This window comes from Drosophila novamexicana, unplaced genomic scaffold, assembly GCF_003285875.2.
Source record: "Drosophila novamexicana strain 15010-1031.04,08,12 unplaced genomic scaffold, DnovRS2.1 tig00000644-arrow-pilon, whole genome shotgun sequence".
Taxonomy (NCBI): domain Eukaryota; kingdom Metazoa; phylum Arthropoda; class Insecta; order Diptera; family Drosophilidae; genus Drosophila; species Drosophila novamexicana.
The window spans coordinates 1,525,882-1,546,977 of record NW_020824814.1 but is presented as its reverse complement, the minus strand read 5'-3'; the positions used below and the strand labels follow the sequence as shown (position 1 = coordinate 1,546,977).

The 21,096-nt window shown below is 44.0% G+C and overlaps 3 protein-coding genes across 3 annotated transcripts in view; 1 reads left to right on the top strand and 2 right to left on the bottom strand.

Moving 5' to 3' along the window:
- The window catches only part of LOC115762861, a 28,517-nt gene extending 14,582 nt beyond the window's left edge, over positions 1-13,935 (top strand). Inside the window, exons 3-6 of the mRNA XM_030705237.1 lie at positions 10,827-10,975; positions 11,180-11,258; positions 12,975-13,125; positions 13,244-13,935. Coding sequence (XP_030561097.1) covers positions 10,827-10,975; positions 11,180-11,258; positions 12,975-13,125; positions 13,244-13,935 — 1,071 coding nt within the window. The remainder of the gene's footprint in view (positions 1-10,826; positions 10,976-11,179; positions 11,259-12,974; positions 13,126-13,243) is intronic.
- The window catches only part of LOC115762925 (elongation factor-like GTPase 1), a 91,865-nt gene extending 73,546 nt beyond the window's left edge, over positions 1-18,319 (bottom strand). The window contains exons 1-4 of the mRNA XM_030705306.1: positions 18,133-18,319; positions 16,057-18,065; positions 15,563-16,001; positions 15,389-15,502 (exon numbers count right to left, since the gene is read on the bottom strand). Coding sequence (XP_030561166.1) covers positions 15,389-15,502; positions 15,563-16,001; positions 16,057-18,065; positions 18,133-18,286 — 2,716 coding nt within the window. The 5' untranslated portion in view covers positions 18,287-18,319. The remainder of the gene's footprint in view (positions 1-15,388; positions 15,503-15,562; positions 16,002-16,056; positions 18,066-18,132) is intronic.
- A 673-nt stretch (positions 18,320-18,992) lies between these two features.
- LOC115762764 (tyrosine--tRNA ligase, cytoplasmic) lies at positions 18,993-20,960 on the bottom strand. The gene is made up of 4 exons (XM_030705108.1): positions 20,243-20,960; positions 19,819-20,185; positions 19,431-19,757; positions 18,993-19,365 (listed from the first exon to the last, which is right to left on the bottom strand). The coding sequence occupies exons 1-4, from the start codon at positions 20,886-20,888 to the stop codon at positions 19,119-19,121; spliced, it is 1,587 nt and encodes a 528-aa protein (XP_030560968.1). The 5' UTR covers positions 20,889-20,960; the 3' UTR covers positions 18,993-19,118.
- Between the last annotated feature and the right edge of the window lie 136 nt (positions 20,961-21,096).

Below are 21,096 nucleotides of genomic sequence, written 5' to 3'. Positions count from 1 at the left end.
CAGGCAACAGTTGCTGGCGAAAAAAAAAATAAAATAAAAAAATGTATCGCAACGTGTGCGTATCTTTTACACAAGAACAGCAACAACACCCAACAGCAATTGCAAGTGCGACTAATAAATTAATGTGGCAGCGTCTGAGCTTGTGGCAGCAGCAGCAACAACAACAACAACAACAACAGCAACTCATAGCTGGGCTGTCACCCGGTCTAAAATGAAAGCTGCAGTCGACTTGGCTCTCAGCTTAGCGTGCTAAATTTGCCAGCCAGTTGCCAGTTGCCAGTTGCCAGCATGTCAATGTTAGATACCACAGCAAAAGGAACAACAGCAATTCGCACTCGCATCTGTATTTGTATCTCAAAGTGAGACTTGCGGGAATGCGCCTGCGTTTGCATACGAGATGAGGTCGAGACAATGAGAGAGCAAGAAGCTGCTGCTGCTGCTGCTGCTGCTGCTTCGCCTGGGAGTTATGTTAACCTGCATAACGGTGCCAGAGACTTGGAAGCGATCCGCTCGAGCTGCGGCTCTTTATCATTACCTCTAATAATACAGACAAAGGCTGGGCAAGAATAAAGCAACTCCAAGCCGGCCAGTCAGTCAGTCAGTCCATCATAATGCTGACCATTTTGATTACTATTCACTTAATTATGATTGATAGCTGTAAATGCTGATGTATCTTGGCCAATATGTCTGTGTGTGTGTGTGTGTGTATCTATTAGATACGTTCTGCTGCCAATTGATTTACTGTTAACCCAAACGACGCGATTTTCTATCTCTTGCTTATATAGCAATCAAAACGGCCAACAGCAATCACAATCGAAGATACCCACAACAAGCAAGCTGTCGAAATACCAAAACGAAATTTGTTTTGGCCATATTTGTCGTTGTACCAAAACTCAAATGCAAATTGAGGTTACAAACTATAGACAAAATGCCCACAAATGGTCGAACACAACGACGACAGTCGGTTTAGTTTGCTGCCAAGTGAAATTTTTCTAACGTACAGAATTTGTCGCAAATTGCAGTTTGCCCCGGACTCAAAAAATGTGCAAACGAAAAAAAAAAACAAAACCATCATCATTCGCCACAGTCAGCGGTCACGACTGAGACAAAGGACTGTGACGAAATCGTTGTCCACAGTTTCGATATTTTCTTATGCACTGCAAAAAAAAAAATTAAAAACCAATCGTATTCCAAAGATTCTTAATTCAAGCTCAAGTCAATTTCACTTTTCGTTGTTGAAGACTTCAAATAGACCAGAAATTTTAAGTACAATATAGACTTCAATATTCTTGAAAGGAGCTTGGAGCTGCATTGAGAAAAAAGTCCACAAAATCTTAAAACAAAATAAATATGCTTGAAAAAAGTTAATTATTACTTGAAATACTAAGCTTAGGTAAGAGTTAAGGTATCTAAGATACCGGGAACCGATCTATTCAATATACTCAGTTATCTTAAGTCATGTGCCCAATGCATCTTAAGAAAAACGCCGTAAAGTACAAAGATATATTCTTTTAAGTATAAAAAAACACTTAAATCAAGCATACAATATTGAATGAGGCGAAAATATCTCTAAGGAACTAACAGCTTAATCAAAACTGGAAAGAATTCAAAAATTGATGCTCTCAAATTCTTCATACAGACTCATTTTAAGATTAATGAAAGCATCATGAGCTTAAAGTAAGAAAGTTCTAACATCGTTTAAAGCTCATCATCGAAGCGCAAATCTGTCAAGAACTTTGTGCGTAAAGTGTTGTTCGCACTGCTGGAATCCGAATGTTGACAATTTCCTTTACATTTTTTTCAGTGTAGCCCCAAGAAAACTAGGTAAAAAGTTAGCTTAAAGGTCGGCATTTTATAAAGCCAACTTGGGTGTCTTTTTTTTTTTTGCTGGCTGCCTTTTTTTTTTTTTTGCCAGCTACGCTTTTAATAGGGTGCGCACCCAATGATATAGACATTAGTACCGCAGGCTCTCCCATAATTAACGCACTGCATAATGTTGGAATTCCGCAGCGATTGCTGCTGTTGCTTCTTCTTGTTGCTGTCTTGGAAAAGCGATGCGAAAAACAGTGAAGCGCAACGCAAAAGGCGAAAAAAAATCAAAAGGCAGAAAGCAAATGCCGCTGGCATTAAAGCTGTAAAAGATAAATCTAAAGAAAGTCCAATAAAGAAAGTGTTGGCCTCAAGGCCTTCGGAACGTAGAGAACTACATATTATAATGCTCTATGCATAGCATTAAGAGATGCCCAAAGAAATGCCCCGGCAAAAGACAAAAGACAACGAAAATCACAGCAACAACAACCACAACAACAACAACAACAACGAAATGCAATAATTAGGCGCAACAAATTAAAGGCAGGCAACGTTGTTGGTTGTCGCTGTTGTTGTTGGTGTTAAGCTAAATTGAAATCTGCAGCGGCTTCTGCCACAGATCAAAAGCCATGTTTGTATGGAATTGCCCCGTAATGTTGCCTGCAACATGTAGAAAGTTGATGGCTTATTTAAATGCGAATTGGCAGCAGTTGATGCAGATGGAATTTGTTGCTATTATTATTGCGATTATGTTGAAACTTCTCGGCAACTAATTTCGCTTTCTTTCCATTTTGCAGGTAAGACACGCCCCTCACTCAACGCCACCTCCCTCCGCCACCAAATGACCACAAGCTGTACGTGAGTAGACGCTCAAAAAACCATAGAAAAAAAAAACTCTTCCAAATCTGATACCCTCTCTTGAGAGAGAGACGGGAGGGTGCGCTGTTTGATGTGCGCATTAGCGTTGAAAACAAAATGTAAACATTTTGACCGTTTGCGGTTAGAAGCCGCCTTTTGTTCGAGGTAAACGACCAGCTGAGCGGTAGATAGTTACGTTTACCCGCACCTAAGTGAATTTGTCCAAAATGAGCAAATAATGCGTTGCTTGAATGCAAAAATGGGTGCTAAACAAAAGTGAGCTCGTTTCTACACGAAAAACATAAGTTTGGCATCGATACTTTTCTCAGTAAAAGAGTAGAATACCTAATTGCATGCCTTTCGACAACAGAAGACCATTTCTGTATTATATCTAGCAAGTGGGAGCTTACGAGTTCATTATAAGACGGCCAATCGTAACTATCGGCTAGTCATGGCAAACTAATCGATAGTTTTGTTTGGTTAAGGAATAAAACTGATGAACTGATAATACCCTACGGCGCTGCAGAAAGGTAAAGTTAAAGCCATTAACAGCTCAATAGTTTAAACAATCGATATATTCGATAGACTGCAAAGTCGATTTGTGTCGAGTTGAAGGACAAGAAGAGTATGAACATAATGGCATTTCTAATGTTCTGATCAGCTAGTTAGTGGATTCTGAAAGATCAGGAAAATTGCAAGTTCGATTAAAATTATCGATAAAATTGATAAATTCCAATGCAAATTGGGTTTAAGTTCATAAGCCGTTTTATTTAGCTTTAATTCGATGGTAACACAGAAAAATTCACATGCTCTGTAGAATTGGAATATAAAATGGCAAGATTCTAGATTTGCTAGATTCTATTTATCGACACTAAAATAGTTTTTAATAAAGTCATGCAAAAGTATCGATTACATTTAACGAAACCAATTATTAATAATGCAAACCTAAACTGCATTGAGTAGAGCTAGAAAATCTAACGATTAGCTTAACGCACTTTCATTAGAAGCAATAATGCGACTACAGATCACTTTTAAGCCCCAATACTGAAAAAATTGGTTTCTAATGAAGTGAAAGATAACATATTTCCATCAATAAATTCCAAATACCAAATGGCTTAATCGGAAACAAACACCAAGCACTGATGGCAAACGTTTTGTGCTCATATACTATCCGCCCGGAGCCAAATAATAAAGCTGCTCATTAGACGCGCATCCGTTCCATGGAATGAGAGAAGATGTCTCCCCAAAAGGAAAAAAAAAAAGTGACCCAACAAACAAATGCATTGCTCGTTAAAGATCATATAAACTCATTAAGAGTTCAACAAACCCAAACAGCCAAGTGTGGGCACCCCAAAAGAACTGTTAATAGAGCCAATGCCACAAGGGGGCAACAGTAGAGCGGGGCGTGGAGGGGGGCTACAACAAAACTAGAACAATAAACTCGGCCAGCGGCGAGCAACAGCAACAACAATAAGTAATAAGTACTAAGCATAAAGAAAAATATTACGGCACTGAGCATTAAACACGAAAGCAACTCGGACAGCGGCAACAACAACAGTAACAGCAGCAGCAACAGCAGCAACAATTGCAACAACAGCAACAATTATGAGCTTATGACAAGTCACAAAAATAGCTTAGAAAGACAGCTGCGCGGGCATTAGAAACAAATTAGAACAAATTAACGTTGCCCAATGCAAAGGCAACAACATGCAGCAGCAACAACTGGCAGCATCAACAGCTTGCAGCAGCAACAACAACTTGTCGCAGCAGCAACATGTTGCTCTTGCATTTGACACATTAAACGCTTGTCAGTTATTTTCGCTGCTGCTTCTTCTTTTTTTTGGCCCGCAACAATTATGAACACGAGTCGAGTGTCCACTGTGTCCGCTGTGTCCGGTGGCACAACATGGAATGTTGCTGCTGCCGCATATGTGCAGCGGGCAATTGGATTATTCAATTTTGTTGCTAACGCAAAGCCGCCTGCGAAATAATGTAATTGCTGTGTATGTGCATGTGCAGTTGAACCCACCCCACCCCCCCCCCCCCTTCCCTCTTTTACACCTGTGCCTGCCGCCCGCAGCCAGCAGCTGCTGCTCGCGTTTAGCGCTTTGATGCAATCTCCGACGCTTACGTAGCAAACATTGGGCGAGTTTTTTTTTATGAGACGTGTTACACTTATATCATAGAAGAGTCTTGCTGCTGCTGCTGCAACATGGCCAGGACGGGCCCGGCCCGGCCTGACTTGGCCTGGCCTGGCTCGGCTTGACCATGGCCTCGCTCGCTTAGCCCATCCGGCTTTGTTTGTTGTTTGACAAGTTATGCGCAGCGCGGAAAAAAAAATATATATATATAGATAAAAATATGTGTGTGTATATAAAGAAAATGTAACGCCGCCCAAGATGGATATCAGTTACGCATGCGCAGAGACAGCGCTGCCTCAGTTTGCAACTAAAGATGGAAGTTGCAAGTTGCATGTCTCCTCTGTCGTGATATATATATATATATATACTTTTTTTTATGCCTAAATAAACTGTTGCCAATAGAGCGTATAGAACATAAGTGCCAGCATATTTGCTTAACAAGTATTTTTATCTACTCGTCTGGTTTGTTTGTTTGGGTTTTAAGATTTCTTAGAAGCGGGCAATTTCTGGCACATAGATCAACAAAAGCTACAGTAAAAAACTTAGAGACTTGGCATTGAAACAAACAGAGAACAAAACCAAGAATACATGATATACTAAAAGACTCACAAAGGAGGCAAACCCTTGCATAACCTCTGCTTGCGTATAAAACCAAAGTTCATTAAATTGCGTTGCTTGTTTAGCAGAGTATGCCATAGTCGTGCCTGCCTGGCATGCCCTGTTTGCTTTCAGGAATGGCCAAACAGAAATTTAAACTCTGAACTTTATGTATCTAACGGATGCAGCCAAACTGGCCATCAGCTGGCGATTTATTGAACCTTTTTAATTACGCCCCGCGGCCAAGAGCAATTTCTAGAGTTTGAGTGGAGTTCAAAAATATTTTTTAACTGCCCCATCAAGTGCGCTGCGCTGCGCTGGGCTGATGCTGTGCTGTGCTGTGCTGTGCTGGGCTGATGGCTATCAATGGCCAGCAAACCGGAAAAAAGCGTTGAGCAAACAGCAACAGCAACAACAGCAGCAACAGCAGCAACAACATTTGAAAGCAAATAAACAAACAAATGAATTGCGTGAATTTGCATGAGAAACTACAGTTAACAATATAACAACCTAACAACGGCAGCAACAACTCAAGTGAAATGTGTACTTAACAACAACAACAACAAGTAAAAGGCAAATCTTTGGATTTTCGGTAGCTTTTAGCTCAGCAGCAACAACAGCAACAACAAGCAAAGCCCGCGGCAGCATCGTGAGCCGGCAATCTACTTGAGATTTCACGCTCTTTAAATAACAACAACAACAAGCTGACAAGAACCTGCAAGCAACAATTAAATAAACACACGCACACACACACATACACTACACAACAAAATTTCATTTTCACTTGCCGCATCAAATTAAATAACACATAAAAAGCCCTCGAAGGCAGCCAAAAAAATGTTATTTCACACACATAAGTCAGAGACAACACACGCACACACACACACACACACACATGCACACACATAATGGCAACTAATTTACTGTTCTCTTACACCATATACAGCCCACAGGTTAAGAGTGAGGTGGGCGGGGGCGTGACTTGTAAGCGTGGCGACTTTCACGTAATTAAATCAAATCTCAAATGAAAATGAAATGAAAATTATTTATTAATTGCGCGCCAGCTACACAGAAAATCACTTCAGTTGGGCGGTCGTGAGTTCGGTTGGGCGTGGCATGACCTACACAACTACTCTATATAAAATTTGCATTGAATCAACAGCTTTTGGGCTCAGAGCTTGATGGCGTTTCCCAAGCGCCACGCTTTCGCATCTGTGAGATACTTTTCGAGCGTAACCCTCAGATACTGTAGCCACAAGCTGGAGTCGCTGTCAGCTACACGCGTTTAACATTTGCTGCCGCTCATTAAAAGTAAATTTGTGAAGCTCGCATAAATCAATGGGACAACTTTGAAATGAAATGAAAAGAAAACCAAATGAAAATGGGAAAATTTCCAAATCAAAATACGTTTGGGACTAGTCAAAACTTGTCGCTTATTTTGTCAAATAGCGAATCAAAGCAGAGAGATTCAAGCAGAAAGAATCTTTAAATTGCGTCAATCGATAGTTACGATAGTTTCAGTCAACGTTAGTCTAAATGGGTGAAAGGACTATAGGCAAGTGCTAGTAGATCCAATCGATAGATAGGGGTCATTTTATCTATATTTTTTTTTAAAATGTCGATAGATGGAGTAGACAGTCTATAGCTTCGCTAGTATTGAACTATCGATAACATTAACCATCATGAAATACTCAATAAAGAGATACTAATTACTATATTTTCACCCAGAAGCATTCTGAAATATTATCGAATATCGATAACTTTGTCAGTCGAGCAAATTATGCAATTATCGATAACGCCGACATCTCCAATTTGACTTAGTTATAGATAGCTATAAAAAAGCAAAGAATATAGGCGATATCGATAACTTTTAATGCTTCGATAATATATATATTTTATACTTCAAAGCTATATTTACTTTCTATCGATAGTTAAGCTAACCAATGCAAATTCAGCTGTGTTAAGAGACAACTAAACTTGCTGCTAATTGTATTTAAATAAAATAAACTAAATTCGCAGTTCTTTATAGACAATCAATCAATGTCTGCCGTAGTTAAAGGGCTTTCGCTTTTGGTTATTTACTGGGATTACACATACGCCGTGTTGCACACAGTCAAAAATTAGCTGCCAATGTTTTTGGCAAACAGTTAGCGCTTAATTGACACTCCAGAGTCGATGCATTTGACAGCAAGAACTAAACAAACATTGACCAAAACTGGCAAAGGTTGCAGCGCAGCTGAACCCGACAGCAGAACTCACATTTATAGGCAGAAAAGGAAAATCAACAGCAACAGCAGCAACAGCAGCAAATGCGCTGCTGCAGCAAAGAAATCAGCGGAAATGTCACTTTCTTTTCAATCAAAACGCAATTCATGGCACTCGAAATGCATCAACGGCGAATGCTACAAAAGGTCGTGCCACTTCATGAGGCGAGACGCGCGCAACACTCGACGTGCGGCAGGAAAAACAAAAAAACAACAACAACACAACTATAAAACGGAAAGGTAGCCGAAGAGCGCTAGAAACACGATTTTCAAGTGTGTGTGTGTGTGTGAGAGTGTGTGTGTGTGGGTCAGGGGGAAGCGACAGGCTGAACTTTAACCCGTATGCCATGTCGAACGCTGCGCACCGAAAAACAAAAAAATTAAACTAAAAAGCGGACGCGAGGCGACGCTTTAATCTGCAATTCGTGGAAAATTCTTTAACTAAAGACTAGTTAGGCAGCAGCAGCAGCCCCCTGCCCCCGCCCCTGCCAGCCCACCTGTTGCTGCCTGCCCAGTTGCCAGTTGCTTGTCCAACAACATGGTAAATATTTAAAAATGTACTTAGCCAAAGTGAAAGAGACAGGCAGGCAGTCAGCCAACTAGACAGGCAACAAGCCAGAGATTCAGCCCTGCCACAATGCCCCGGCAACAATGCGCCGAGGCGACAGTTGCACATTTGGACAGATGCGACAAACAGCTGACTGCAGCGCGCGGACAGAGGGCAACAGCAAGACGCTCAAGACGCTCAAGACTCAATAATAATGCCAGCCAGTGTAAATCACAGCACAACTACGTAGAGAGAGGGGGGTAGAGGGGAGACAGGCAAGCAACTGCTCCGGGGCCTCAGTCGAAATGCAAATGATTGGCATGGGAAGCGCTATTTTCTGGGTGAAGTGCATGGGCACAACGAGAGCTAAAGAGGCGACTAAGCTAAAGAAGTTAAGTTCAATTATGTGCTAAGTAGCAAGGAGCCAACAACTACAACGACAACAACAACAACAACAACAATTGCAACAACAACAACAACAATTGCAACAACAACAACAACTACAAGTCGCAATTAGTAAGGAAAATTGCTAACAAACCGAGTGAGAGTTGAGCTTCAAGTTCGACTTTCAGCTCGGAGGATGACAATGACAGCCAACATGGCGTATGAGTCATGCGCTGAGCGTTTCCAGCTCGTTGTTTAACTCCAAACTCAAGAGACTTCTTTTATGCCAAAACACTTTAAGTTAAAGCCTAACACAAGATGCACTTAGTTCTAAAACAAAGCTTCCTAATCATTTTTCCAACGATGCTTCCTATAGAGCTATATAATATAGTAATGCGAATCTTAATAAGATTTGGATTATACTTTGATAAGCCAAAAAAGTTGTTCATGCAGGAACTTAAGAACTTATCCATCGATTCTTCCAATGTCAATTATATGCTATAGTGTTCCGATATTGATGTAATGTAATGATTGATATTGATTAATGATTAATGTAATGATTGATATTGATGTAATTTCGAAAATATGCAAGAAGTATAGGGAAATTAATAAATGACAGGCCTGGTACATGCTTGCTCCAGAATAAATATACTTCTACTATGCGGCACACATTGCGTGACAAAATTATAATACCCTCTACAAAGGTTTCAAAACAAGATGTTACCAGACTCAGTTTTTTCTTCTGTACAAATTACTCGAAAGTGGGCAAATTCTATTTGCCATTTTCACGCACCAAATAACATGTTGCCAGTGAGTTTGAAGCCAATTGAATGGAAAATTAATCATATTTTTTGTGGAATTTTTCAAATTCCTTTCTTAATGTGCATTTATATGCAAACAAAAGAAAAACGTGTAACAATTTCGGCGGGGAATTGTTAATCAATCAGCCAATCAAACAGTCAATCACTCAGTCAGAATCATAACTAATACATTTATAGATATCATTTGGACAAATAGCTGGCGACAAGCTTACCCTAACTTAAACTAGCCAATTTAAGCTGAAACTCGCATTACTTAACAGATTTCCTAGTACTTCGCGAATATGTGCTCATCAATCCGGAACAATCAATGCGAGACCTAGAAAAATCTACCCTACGCCAGCAATTAATTGAGCCCTCAATCATTTTAGACAATCTGTGCTACCAGGAATTCCTTGAACAAATGTTAACGCATTCCCGAACATAATGACTATTTAATTTGTGCGTGTTTTTCTGCCCCATCAAGCGGAAAGGGAAAACATTTGCCATGCACGTGGTCGGGCAGCATAAACTTTAACCATTCGACAAACAACTTTCAATTGAGTTGGGAAAATATATGCAAAAACAATATGCGAAAGTAGTTGGCATTTTTTTTTGAATAGTCAAACAAAAGTCACCAAGTGTAGGGAAAATGATGAAAAGCGAAGATGCCAACACATTTTAGAAAGTTTTCTACATAGAAATGTTAGCTAAGGGGAAATGGCTGGCATTTGTGGTAAGGAAGTGACGGGGCTTGAGTTCTAGCTTCTGAGCTCCGAGTTCTGCGCACAAATTGCCAAGTAAATGGCAAGTCGAGTGCGTTTGGCAGTTACCAAGGGCTGACACCCCGCTCCCCCCCCTTCGGCTCCATAGTCTAACCCCAGCTTGCAGTTGACTGCATCAATTTCTTAATAACTTTTAATTTTTTTTGTTTTTTCCACCCGTCTTGCCGGTGTGTTTCCGCTTGGCAGCAATTTGTGGCATTATGTGAGGGTCTCGTTTGCCATTAACCTGCTGTGGTGCGGCTATTTTGAATGCAGAGCCGAGTCGAGTCGAAGATTGGCATAGAATCTTGCACTTGGTTATTTTTTATTATGTTTAACCGTTTTCAATTTAAGCGCGAACCCTGTCTGTTGTTATTAAAAAACTGTTTGCGTCAATTTTGCAACAGCCAACAGGCAACTTGGTCTTAGCTCATGGCAAGTCAACGAGCTGCAAAACAAATAGCAAATATTTGCAGCTGACAAGCACAGTTGGTGACTGGCGTGTTGGCCATGGGCCATGGGCCAAGCCCACGCTCAAATCTCCAGCTAATCCCAATTGCATTTGCAGTTTAATTAGCAAACCTTTTGGCCACATCCATCTGGCAACATTTTGAAATTATATACTGTACAACTCAACGCCTTGTTTCTAACTATTCCATTTGCAGAAGACGGCGACAGCGAAACCAACCAAATATCATTATTATCCGCACAATCAACACATCTATCTGCTGCCCGAATGCGCCATACAGCAGGTCTGCAATGCGGTCTATGTGCGGCTCAACTATACCCAACCGCTCTGCGCCTGTCCATCAAGGTGAGCTGACAACAATCCCAAACCCAACCCAGGCCCAATTCAGTAAAGCCCCCCAAGCTAACTCAGCTGGTTGTCCCTGGTTGCGCCCAACTGTGCGTTGTCCAACTGGGCTCGCAATTCCGACTGCCAGAGCCGGCCAGAGCCGGGCAGAGTTCGGTAGACAGACAGCTGCTAAACACTAAAACCCAATCTGTCTTTTTGCAGATATCGTGATCCCTGCTCGGCCAGCCTCAACGAAGATGATCAGCACACCACCAAATTGGTCGGTGATAATAAGAAGAAGGTAAGTCTGCCATCTAATAGTGGGGGGACGTGCAAACCAAACCGACTACACTGAGCAAAAAAATGGTAGCTTGAAGCATTTCCTTAAATGCATTTCAAAAGCAATTGGATAAGTTGTTGTATTAAGTAGAAAATATCCGAAAAGCAAGTGCTCAAAAGCTAAAAGAGCATCTTAAATTCAAAAATAATAGTTAAGATTTCCCTTTATTAGGAAATAACTTGTTTATAGAGAAAGAATCTTAAAACCTTAAGGATTATGCCTAGGTAGAAATTCGTTAAGTAAGAATAACATTTATCAAGGAACATTTTTCAAGGAATGGACAACGTAATACATTTTATAAATTACATATAATATAATCAGAAGAATGAAAATTAATCTCTTAGAAAAACATCTCAAAGATATTTTCCAAAACCTTGTATAAAGTAGAAACAAAGTTTAGCTAGAGCATATTATAATATAACATAAGAAATGAAAATCAGGAAAACAGTCGGAAACTCAGAAGAACTTCTAGCTTAAGATACTTGACTCCCAAATTTCTCAAATATAGAAAGTTCATTTAGGTTAAATCAGCTCCCTAACCCAATTTAAGAAAATAGAAGTCTAAACAGAACAAATCACAAAAGCTAACCAAAACTGAGTCAAAGCTAATGAAAACTGAAAGTTCACCGCTGTTTTGCTCAGTGTATTGCAATTCGTATAAGTAATTGGTATCAATGATAGATCATGTGGCTGGGCACGACTGCCAGCTGATCAGCTGCAGTTGCTTTCATAGATTGCTGCTGCCTGCTTTCCTGAAAGGATCTGTGGGTTTTATTGTTAACAAGACTTTTCCCACAATCCGCCCGCTGCATGTGTGTGGCATTAATGTGGCAATTAGCGGTGCGGTGGGGCATAATTGAGTTACAAGTGCCACAATAAAATTTCACATAAATGAAATAATAATCAACATTATAATAGGGGGGGTCGACAGGTGTGTGTGTGTGTGTGTGTGTGTGTGGGCTGCGGCTGGCTAATTGTGCAGCCGAGTACCGTTAAATGCCACACTTGTTGTTGTTGTTGTTGTTGTTGCTGTGCTGCGGCATGTCTTGCCGGAACTGTACCAGAGCGCACAGGAAAATTATGAAAATGCGTTTAAGCTAGAAAAACTGGCACAGCAACTGGCAACTGGCAACTGCTGTGGGTAACTGGCAGGCCACATTAACCTGAATGGCAGCCAATTGGCAGCCAATGGAGCGGGCGAAAGGAAACGCCAGCCGCATGCAAACAGCGCCGCAAGTCAATCAAATTATTGACAGCAGCAACAACAACAACAACAACGGTAGCCCAAGTGCAACACGAAAAATCTGTTAAAAGGACAATCATGTCGGGCAAATTGAAAGGAGTTCAGCCACGGCATGGGATCAACTGCTGCCAATTGGCAAACAATTTTTGGGCAAGCTTAGCTAATGTGGCACCCCCCCCCCCCCCCCCCCCCCCCCTGGGCAACGCCCCAGGCTCAGCTCTCGCCTGTTGCATGTTAACTTTCAATTTGCCCCACGATCAGTTAGAAGTAGAGCGCGGCGGGCCACTTTCTTTGCCGTCCTGTGGCCAGACAGACGCCGCCAAGTGAATGCCTAATTGAGCTGCCCAGCTATTAGCCATGTCTAGACAGGCAAACGGTATTCATTACACTAATCACAAACTTCTTGGCTTACACCAACCGAACCAAACCAACAGGCAATTACGCTGGCCAAAACCTGCGAGGCAACAACTGAAATGCGCGAATGTCGCTCGCCCAAGGATTGGTCCCTGCTGGCGCTGCAAAATACACGCACCGGTAAATCGCACTATCTCGTCATCTGCCGCTGTCCCGATCACTTCAAGATGGGTGAGTACAACAAGTGAACGACTAAGTGATACCCTACATCCAGCAAAGAGCTGAAAAGTCGCATAAAATTTGTTTAAACAATCCTGGCAATCCTAATGAACCCTTCTCTACTACACAGAGGGACCCATGGCTCATGATCAGCCCACCTATGCGAGCGTGCCCGGAATTCGTGTATTCGGCATGATGTGCGTCAAGCCGGGCTACTCTGTGCGCAAGCCCAGCGTCCAGCCGCCCAAGCGCTATCAGCTGCAGAAGCCCTTCTATCGCCCGGGCAGCACACTTGGCGCCCAAAAGGACAGCTATGGCAGGCCCGTTTATGGCGGCTCATCGGGCAGCCAGGTGGGCAGCTCGGCCATAAGCGCCAACTATCACCCGCAGGATCAAACGTACCAGAACGGCGCCGGCGGCGGCGCCGGGAGCAGCTCGTATCAGTATCTGAATCGACCGGAGAGCTCGCATACGCACAGTTCGCCCAATTTCCGACCGGATCAGTTTACGCTCAACGGTTTTCCGGGCAGCAACTACGGACGAAACAATGAGAGACGCGGCGAGGCGCCGCCAATTGAGGCGGCCGCCGAGGAACGCGAACAGCTGCCCAGCAGCAGTACACAGGCCAGCGATGAGGCGGAGGCGCGCACCACGCTCCAAGCAGACGCCAATCTGGAGCGGAGCGAGCCGCCGACGGCGGAGCTAACAACGCCGCCGGAGGCGAGCCGTGCCAAGCGATCGCTGGACACGCTGGACGACTATGAGCCCGAGTTTCCCTGGGATCGTGTGCTGGAGTTTCAACAGACCATTGTCTGGGATTAGGCGGAACATAACGGAACCTTAGTAGTAAATTTTTCTAGCACAAAATTTTGGAGCGAGCCACGAATTTTTGGAATACTCTGCAAGCTACTGTGACTGAAGCAAATGGATCGCGATCTACTGATTGCCCGGCGATAGAACGGGTTCAACGACTACGCAAGAGACAAGGCGGTTTAACGTGACGTTACGTCACGTAACGTAACGCAACGGAACGGAACGGAACGTAACGCAACGTACATACAATTAGACACTAAGCACTTAAACATAAGCATTTGAAATGGCATTTTCCGATCGAGAGCTGATCGCCTCCGCCCCTTTAACCTTAATTTAACAAATACTCGTATTTTGTATTTATTTGAAAACAATTACGAATTAATTAAACAATTACGCGCCAACGCCCACGCCCACGCCCACACTAATTGTTTAATTAATTTGTTTTGCATATTGAACCCAAGCCCATGGCCTCAACGTTTTTCTAACATTTAACAATTATTTAATTTACAGTGAAGCAAATTATTTAAATTATAAACAAAACGAAAACTACATTTAGTTGCCTATTTATGTTAGACCTAAGCTGCATTTACTAGTAGTTAAATTAAACAACAACAAATTATCAATGTGAACTAAACGTTTCGCTAAACGATTTTGAAAGAATTTTTGCTCTGCTGCGAATACGAAATGCGTATGTAATAAATTATTTATACATTTTAGTTAAATAAATAATAAATACATTGCAATTCATAATGGACATGGGGCAATAGATTTGATGGGAAATAGTCTTTAAATTGAATAGAAAATGCTTTTGATTGCGGAACATAACGAGGCGCTGTTATTAACAGCTGTTCAATGTTGTTTAACATTGCCCTTATGACAACAGCTCTGCTGATTAAAATGGTCTAAGCACAAACTGTTACAGACTGTAAAATATGTCAATAGCAGCATTCAAGAGCTCGTTAATATTGTGCTTTAAGAAACCCACATATTTTTTTCTGTTGCGTACAGAATTTAAATATTAATCAAATAGTAAAATGTTTTTCATTCTTATCTGATAAGAAATCCCATCTAAAATATACTTGCAAGGGCATAACATAACTGGTAATAGGTATCACAGTGTCTAACATAAGCAAATATTTCCAGCAGTTAAACATAGTTATTAAATGTTTTAGAGAAACTGATAACTGCTTTTAACATTAGCCAATCACTGTTAATAGCAGCGTGTTACAGCTGAATAGCATAACATACAACAGTTAATAACATTACATACAAATCTAACATTATGTTGAAGAAAGCACAGTAATGTTAACCAAATGTTAAACGGTATTTCACATGTAAGAAAACCCATGTTTAACATTGAAATCAACTGTTATTAGCAGGAACAATATTAATAATAATACTCGAATTCTAGGAGTTTTCAAGGCATAGCTCAGAACAAGTAAATAGATATAATTGGACTCACCCAACATTTCTGCATTGACCACAATATTACAGCTGTACATGGGCGTAACCAAACGCTGTGGCTGATTCTGAAAAGCCTGCCGGCAAACCTCCTTGGCAGCCGTTAACACTTGACCTGTTAGGGTTAAGAGAATTATTAAGAAATATAATCTAGCATATAAGTCTTTGGACTCACCCGAAAAGGGTCCAAAGCCGCGCGCATTTAAATCCTCGCCCTCGGACTGCAGCGACCATTCGAGCACCGCAAAGCAAACGCCCTGCATGGGCTCCTCGCAGAGCGGACCCGCGCCCGACGTCAGCTGAAAGCCATTCACCAAGGAGCTATTGAAGTCTCTGCGCGCATCGCTGGTAACACGCACATCCGTGTCGGAGCTCTTGGACTGTGTGGACCAAAAGTCGGGCTGCTCGTAATCGCTGAGATTGAGCAGAATATTTGTGCCACAATTGCGTGGACCCAGCGCCCAAATGCGCTCCACCAGCTCAGCAGGCGTAAGGGAGCTCAAGCCATGCAGCTGCAGCTCTTCGAGCGCGGTAATCAGCTGACTCTTGATGGAAGCCAAAAGTGTTGAGAACTTCTCCGAGAGCAGAGTATTGCGCTGTGTGGCAGCCAGTTCCTAAAAAGGCAACAAAAATCAATTAACATGAACTACTCCAAAATTTCAGGCATACCTTGAAAACGTTGCTGTGCTGCTCCAGCAGCTGCACAGCGGTCGCGGGCAGCGGCAGGGCGATGACACGCAGCGTGCCCAGCTTGTTGAGCGTCTGCTGCGTGGCAATCTTTTTGGTCACATCCTTGTCATCGGCTGTTTTGACAATAGCTTCGTTGACCATGTCCACGGTGGCATCCGGCACAATGGTCTCTCTGAACGATACAATTGGTTTGGACACATTGACCTTGATCTTGGCATAGCTCTGCTCCAGATCGTGCACACACTTCTCCACATGCACCTCACCCAGGGTGGTTATCACATGCTCGCCCGTGGGCGCCACAGAGACCTGCACACAGGCATCCGCCTGATTGAGCAACTTGAGTCCTTTGACCAGCTTGGGCATATCCTGCGGTTGCACTGGCTCAATAGCCACGCGCAATATGGGCGTGGCCATGATGCTCAGCTCACTGAACGAGGTGCAGTCCAGGGTGCTGCTCAGTGTCGCCGTCTTGACAATGTGCTCCTCCAAGCCGCCAATGCCCACAATGTTGCCAGCGGGCACCTCATCCAGCAGCTGCAGCTCGCCGCCCATGAACATGTACAACTCGCCGACAGTTACCTGTGACGCATAGGGCGCCTGCTCCAGCACCCGATGTGTGGGCTGACGCGGATCATGCTTGGGCGTCAGATTATACAACTGCATGCCACGTCGCAGCGTGCCGCTAAAGACGCGCGCGAACGCAATAAACTCGAACTCGTTGCGCTCCTCCGCGGGCGCAGCCTCCTCTGCTACAACTGTTTCTGTGTTCAGCTGCTCGACACCCGCCGTGAGCTGATCCAGCGCCGACTGTTCGCTCTGCTGCTTGCGCTCCTCAATGCGACGACGCACTTCATCGCGTCGCTGCTGCAGCTGCTGATCTGTCAGACGCTTTGGGCGATTCTGTGGCAGATGCGACACATGCACGGGCGTCATTTTGGACACAAATGCGATTACATTTTCACTCTGCGCATTGCAGCTCCGAAAGCTCTCCTTGAGCGCCAGCGTTTCGGCTGGCAACGAGCTCAGCTCCATATTGGCCGGATAGAGCAGGCGCTGGGCGCGCTCCTCGCTGATGCGGTGCGGCGGCGGCACATGAAGCACCACCATCTGGAGCACGCTGCGATCAATGGGCAGCCACTGACCGAGCACCGTCTTGATTTGCAGCTTGGCATCTGTCAGGCGCAAATCACGCGCCGCCAGCTTAAGGCCCAGCTTTTCGGCTATCAGCGGCAGCTTGTCCTTGTCTTTGCGCACGGCAATAGTGTCGTACAGGCTCCAAATATTCTCCAGCACGAACTGCACAAACATCGGCTTCTTGGCCTTCTCCTGTGCTCCAGCCAGCGCACACTTTTTCTTGCTATTGTAGTAGAAGTCACCCCAGAGCGCTCGCTCCAGCTCGGCACGCGGCATTTCCAGGCGCTCCGCATAGGTGGTCGCAAAGTCGCCCACAGCAAATGCCCAGCCATCGTAAGCAGAGCAAAAGACCACATTACCAGCGGCTGGGGAGAAATACAGATCGGAATCATCGACGTTCTCCAGCGCCGACTCATAGTTGTTCTTGTCGCTCATGTCCTCCTTGGCCAACACATCCGAGGCAAATATGCTGCCCAGCACAGCGTTCACCTGCTCCAGCACTTGCGTGAGGTGAAAGTAAGCGTCCAGCGGCGTCATTTGTTTCTCCAGTATCAGGCGATCTAGCTTATTGAGCAGCAGCACGGGTTTCAACTGCTCCTCGTAGATTTGCTTGAGACAGGCGCGAGTTTGTGGGCCCACGCCCTCTACGACATCCACAACGACTATGGCGCCATCGCACAGACGCACCGCTGTGGAAACCTCACTGGAGAAGTCCACATGACCCGGTGAATCTATCAGATTTATCAGATAGTCCGCATTGCTGTAGTCCTGATAGTAGAGCGAAATGCAGCTGCTTTTCATGGTAATGCCGCGCTCCTGTTCATCCTGACGACTGTCCATGTAGCGCAGTTTGCCTGTTCAACAAAAACAAAATGAAAACATTTCACATGAACTGGAAATGCAAGCTTAACAACAACAAACCGGCCATGCGTTGTGAAATAATGCCATTGCTCGCCACGAGGGAATCCGCCAAAGTTGTCTTGCCGTGATCCACGTGCGCCAGTATACATATATTGCGCACCTGTTTCTGCTGCTTCTGAAGCAGCACGAGGTCTTTTGTGTCCACCACGGGCATTTTGTTGGATTTATTTACCTGTTGCCGAACTAACTTTTTAAAACAAATATGCCTTCAATCGCTTTTAGTATCGATAGCATCGATAGCCACAATGAGTAAATTGGCAGTGCTGTAAAAGCTCAATCAGCTGTTTTGCCAATTGGCAACGCTGGGCGCTTAAAAAGTTGAAATGCGTTGTGAAATTATGCCATTGCTCGCCACAGGGCAATCCGCCAAAGCCGCCTTGACGTGATCCACGTGCACCACATGTTCCTGCTGATTGTGAAGCAGCACAGGGTCTTTTGTGTCCACCACGGGCATTTTGTTGGATTCATTTACCTGTTGCCGAACTAACTTTTTGAAACAAATACACCTTTAATCGCTTTTACTATCGATAACATCGATAGCCACAATGAGTATATTGGCAGTGCTGTAAAAGCTCAACCAGCTGTTTTGCTAATTGACAACGCTGGGCGCCTAAAAAGTATTTAAACCGAAATTCAAATAAGATATTCGTTTGCCACACACGTTATATTTTAAGAACTGATATAATTTATCTGAAAATTTAAGAGCGAAATGTTTGCTTACCTGTGTCAAACAACTGATCTTGCAAAACATATTTCCCTTAAATATCGCTAATAAGAACGAGTACATTCTGGCATTTGGCATCGTTTGGCGCCAAAAAAAAGTACTTAAGCTAACTTTCAAAAATCATTCTTTTGATAGTTTCATTTAAGCATTCTATTTAAAAACTCAATTAAAACAAGTTACAAAAATGCATTTCGAATTTTGAATTGTCGGCTTAGTTATGTTTGCATAAGTATTACACGGTTCAGGCAGGCTGGTTGACGGTTTACTTGATGGCGCAATTGGCCAATTTGCTGGTCAGTTGCTCGCCCTCGGGCGTCAGCAGGAAATTGTCCTTCCAAACGGCAACACCTTCGGCATTGGTCTTGAAATCGACGGACAGTTTCTCCCACACCTTCTTCTTGGGATTTAGCTGCTCATCGGGCGTGCCGCTGTAGCCCTCAAAGGAAAGGCGGCTGCCGGGCGTGGCTGATGCAGGCAACACAATGGGCTCAACGACGGTGTGATCAGCGCTATAAAGAAAAATGAAGAGCATTTAAAGAGTCCGGGAGTTTACAAGCTGTTTAACTGAGCTCACTTGGAGGTGCACAGAACCATGCCCTCTGACAATATGCCACGCATTTTGCTCGGCTTCAGATTGCATAAAACCGCAACCAGACGCTGATCCAGCTCCTCGACAGTAACAAATTTGACCAGGCCGCTGATAATAGTGCGTGGCTGTGCCTCCGCCAGATCAATTTTCAAAACATAAAGTGTATCCGCATCCGGATGACGCGCCACCTCAATGACCTTGCCCACGCGTATGTCCAGACGATGCGGCGCATCCTCGTCAGCGGCGCCGGCAGCGGGCGCAGCATTGGCTTTCACCTTGGCAGGTGGCGGATAAGCGGCGGCAGTTAGTTTTCTAAATATGAAATGGATAAGATGTAGTTAACTGAACTGGAGCCCAAATCTTGAAGGCTTACTGCAACTCGGGCTGCTCAAAAGTCTTGCGTATGGGATCCAGCAAACGATTTATGTATTTCTCCACCGAGGCCTTCAGATCGCCCGGATGCAGCTTGTTCTCGGCATAGTATTGTTCCAGCTCTGCGTACTGGTAGAAGGTAACATCGCCACCGTTATCAGCAGCACGATAGATCTCAAAGCCCTCGCCCTCTTTGAAGAGCGAGAAGAGCACATGCTTAACGAAGGAGAGCAAACCGTTGTCGGCAATGTTGCCGGGCTCGCAGAAGGCCTTCTTCAGCTTCTTCTTGACATTGGCGGGCGAGTCGAGCAGATCAATTTTGGAGTCCTCCTCCGATGAGGACATCTTGCCGCCAGCCAGGCCAGGTACTGCAAAAAAAAGGGTTTTTCCAGATTTGTCATTTTATGACTCATGCTCTGACTCACCCATGGGATTCATGAAATGTATGCGCTTCTCGTAGCCCAGCTGCGGCAAATACTTCTCGGAGAAGGTGAAAATCTTGCGCTGATCAACGCCACCAAACTGTGCGTCCACCTTTAAGTACTCTTCATCCAAGCCCTGCAGGCCTGGATACAGTAGGCAGGAGAGTAGCGGATGTTCCACCTGTTTTACGACCTCGGCGCCGGCTTTTTTCGCATCGTGTATGGTGACCAGCGAGCTGAGCTTGTACACGTCCAGCGTGTACTCCCTGGACAGCTGATAGTCGCTGCCCTTGACGAACTTCAGCTTGTCCAGCGGCACGCCAATCGAGCTGAGCATCGCTTTGATCACCTGCTCATAGTACTTGGTGCGCAGCTCCAGCAGCGGCCAGGGCGCCTTCATGTTGTCCAAGTAGGCGTGCAGATCGGCAAACAGAATCGTTACCTCGCAGCCGGCCTTCAAGAAGTCGGCTATCTTGGACATGGGCACAAAGTAGGCGACATGTGGCTTGCCCGTTGTGGCTGTGCCCCAGTAGATTTTCAGATCGCGCTCCTGCAGTACTTTATTCAATTTATCCTCGCCCAGGGTTTCCTGCAGGTTGCGTGTAATCAGCTGTTTTTTCGCCTCGGCGCTTAAAGTTGTTCCAACCATTTTATTTATTTATTTAATTTGCTTTTTGTTGCACGCTATGCGAAATCGTTGCCGAAAAGAAGAAGAGAACTGCATGCGTGGTAGCTGTGCAAGATGTGGCAACGCTGTCAGCTGTTAAGCCGCGCAACTTAAAGCAACGGTAAACAAACCAAAGCTGCAATTTGTACTCGATTCTTCTAACATACAAATAAATGCTAGCAATAATTAT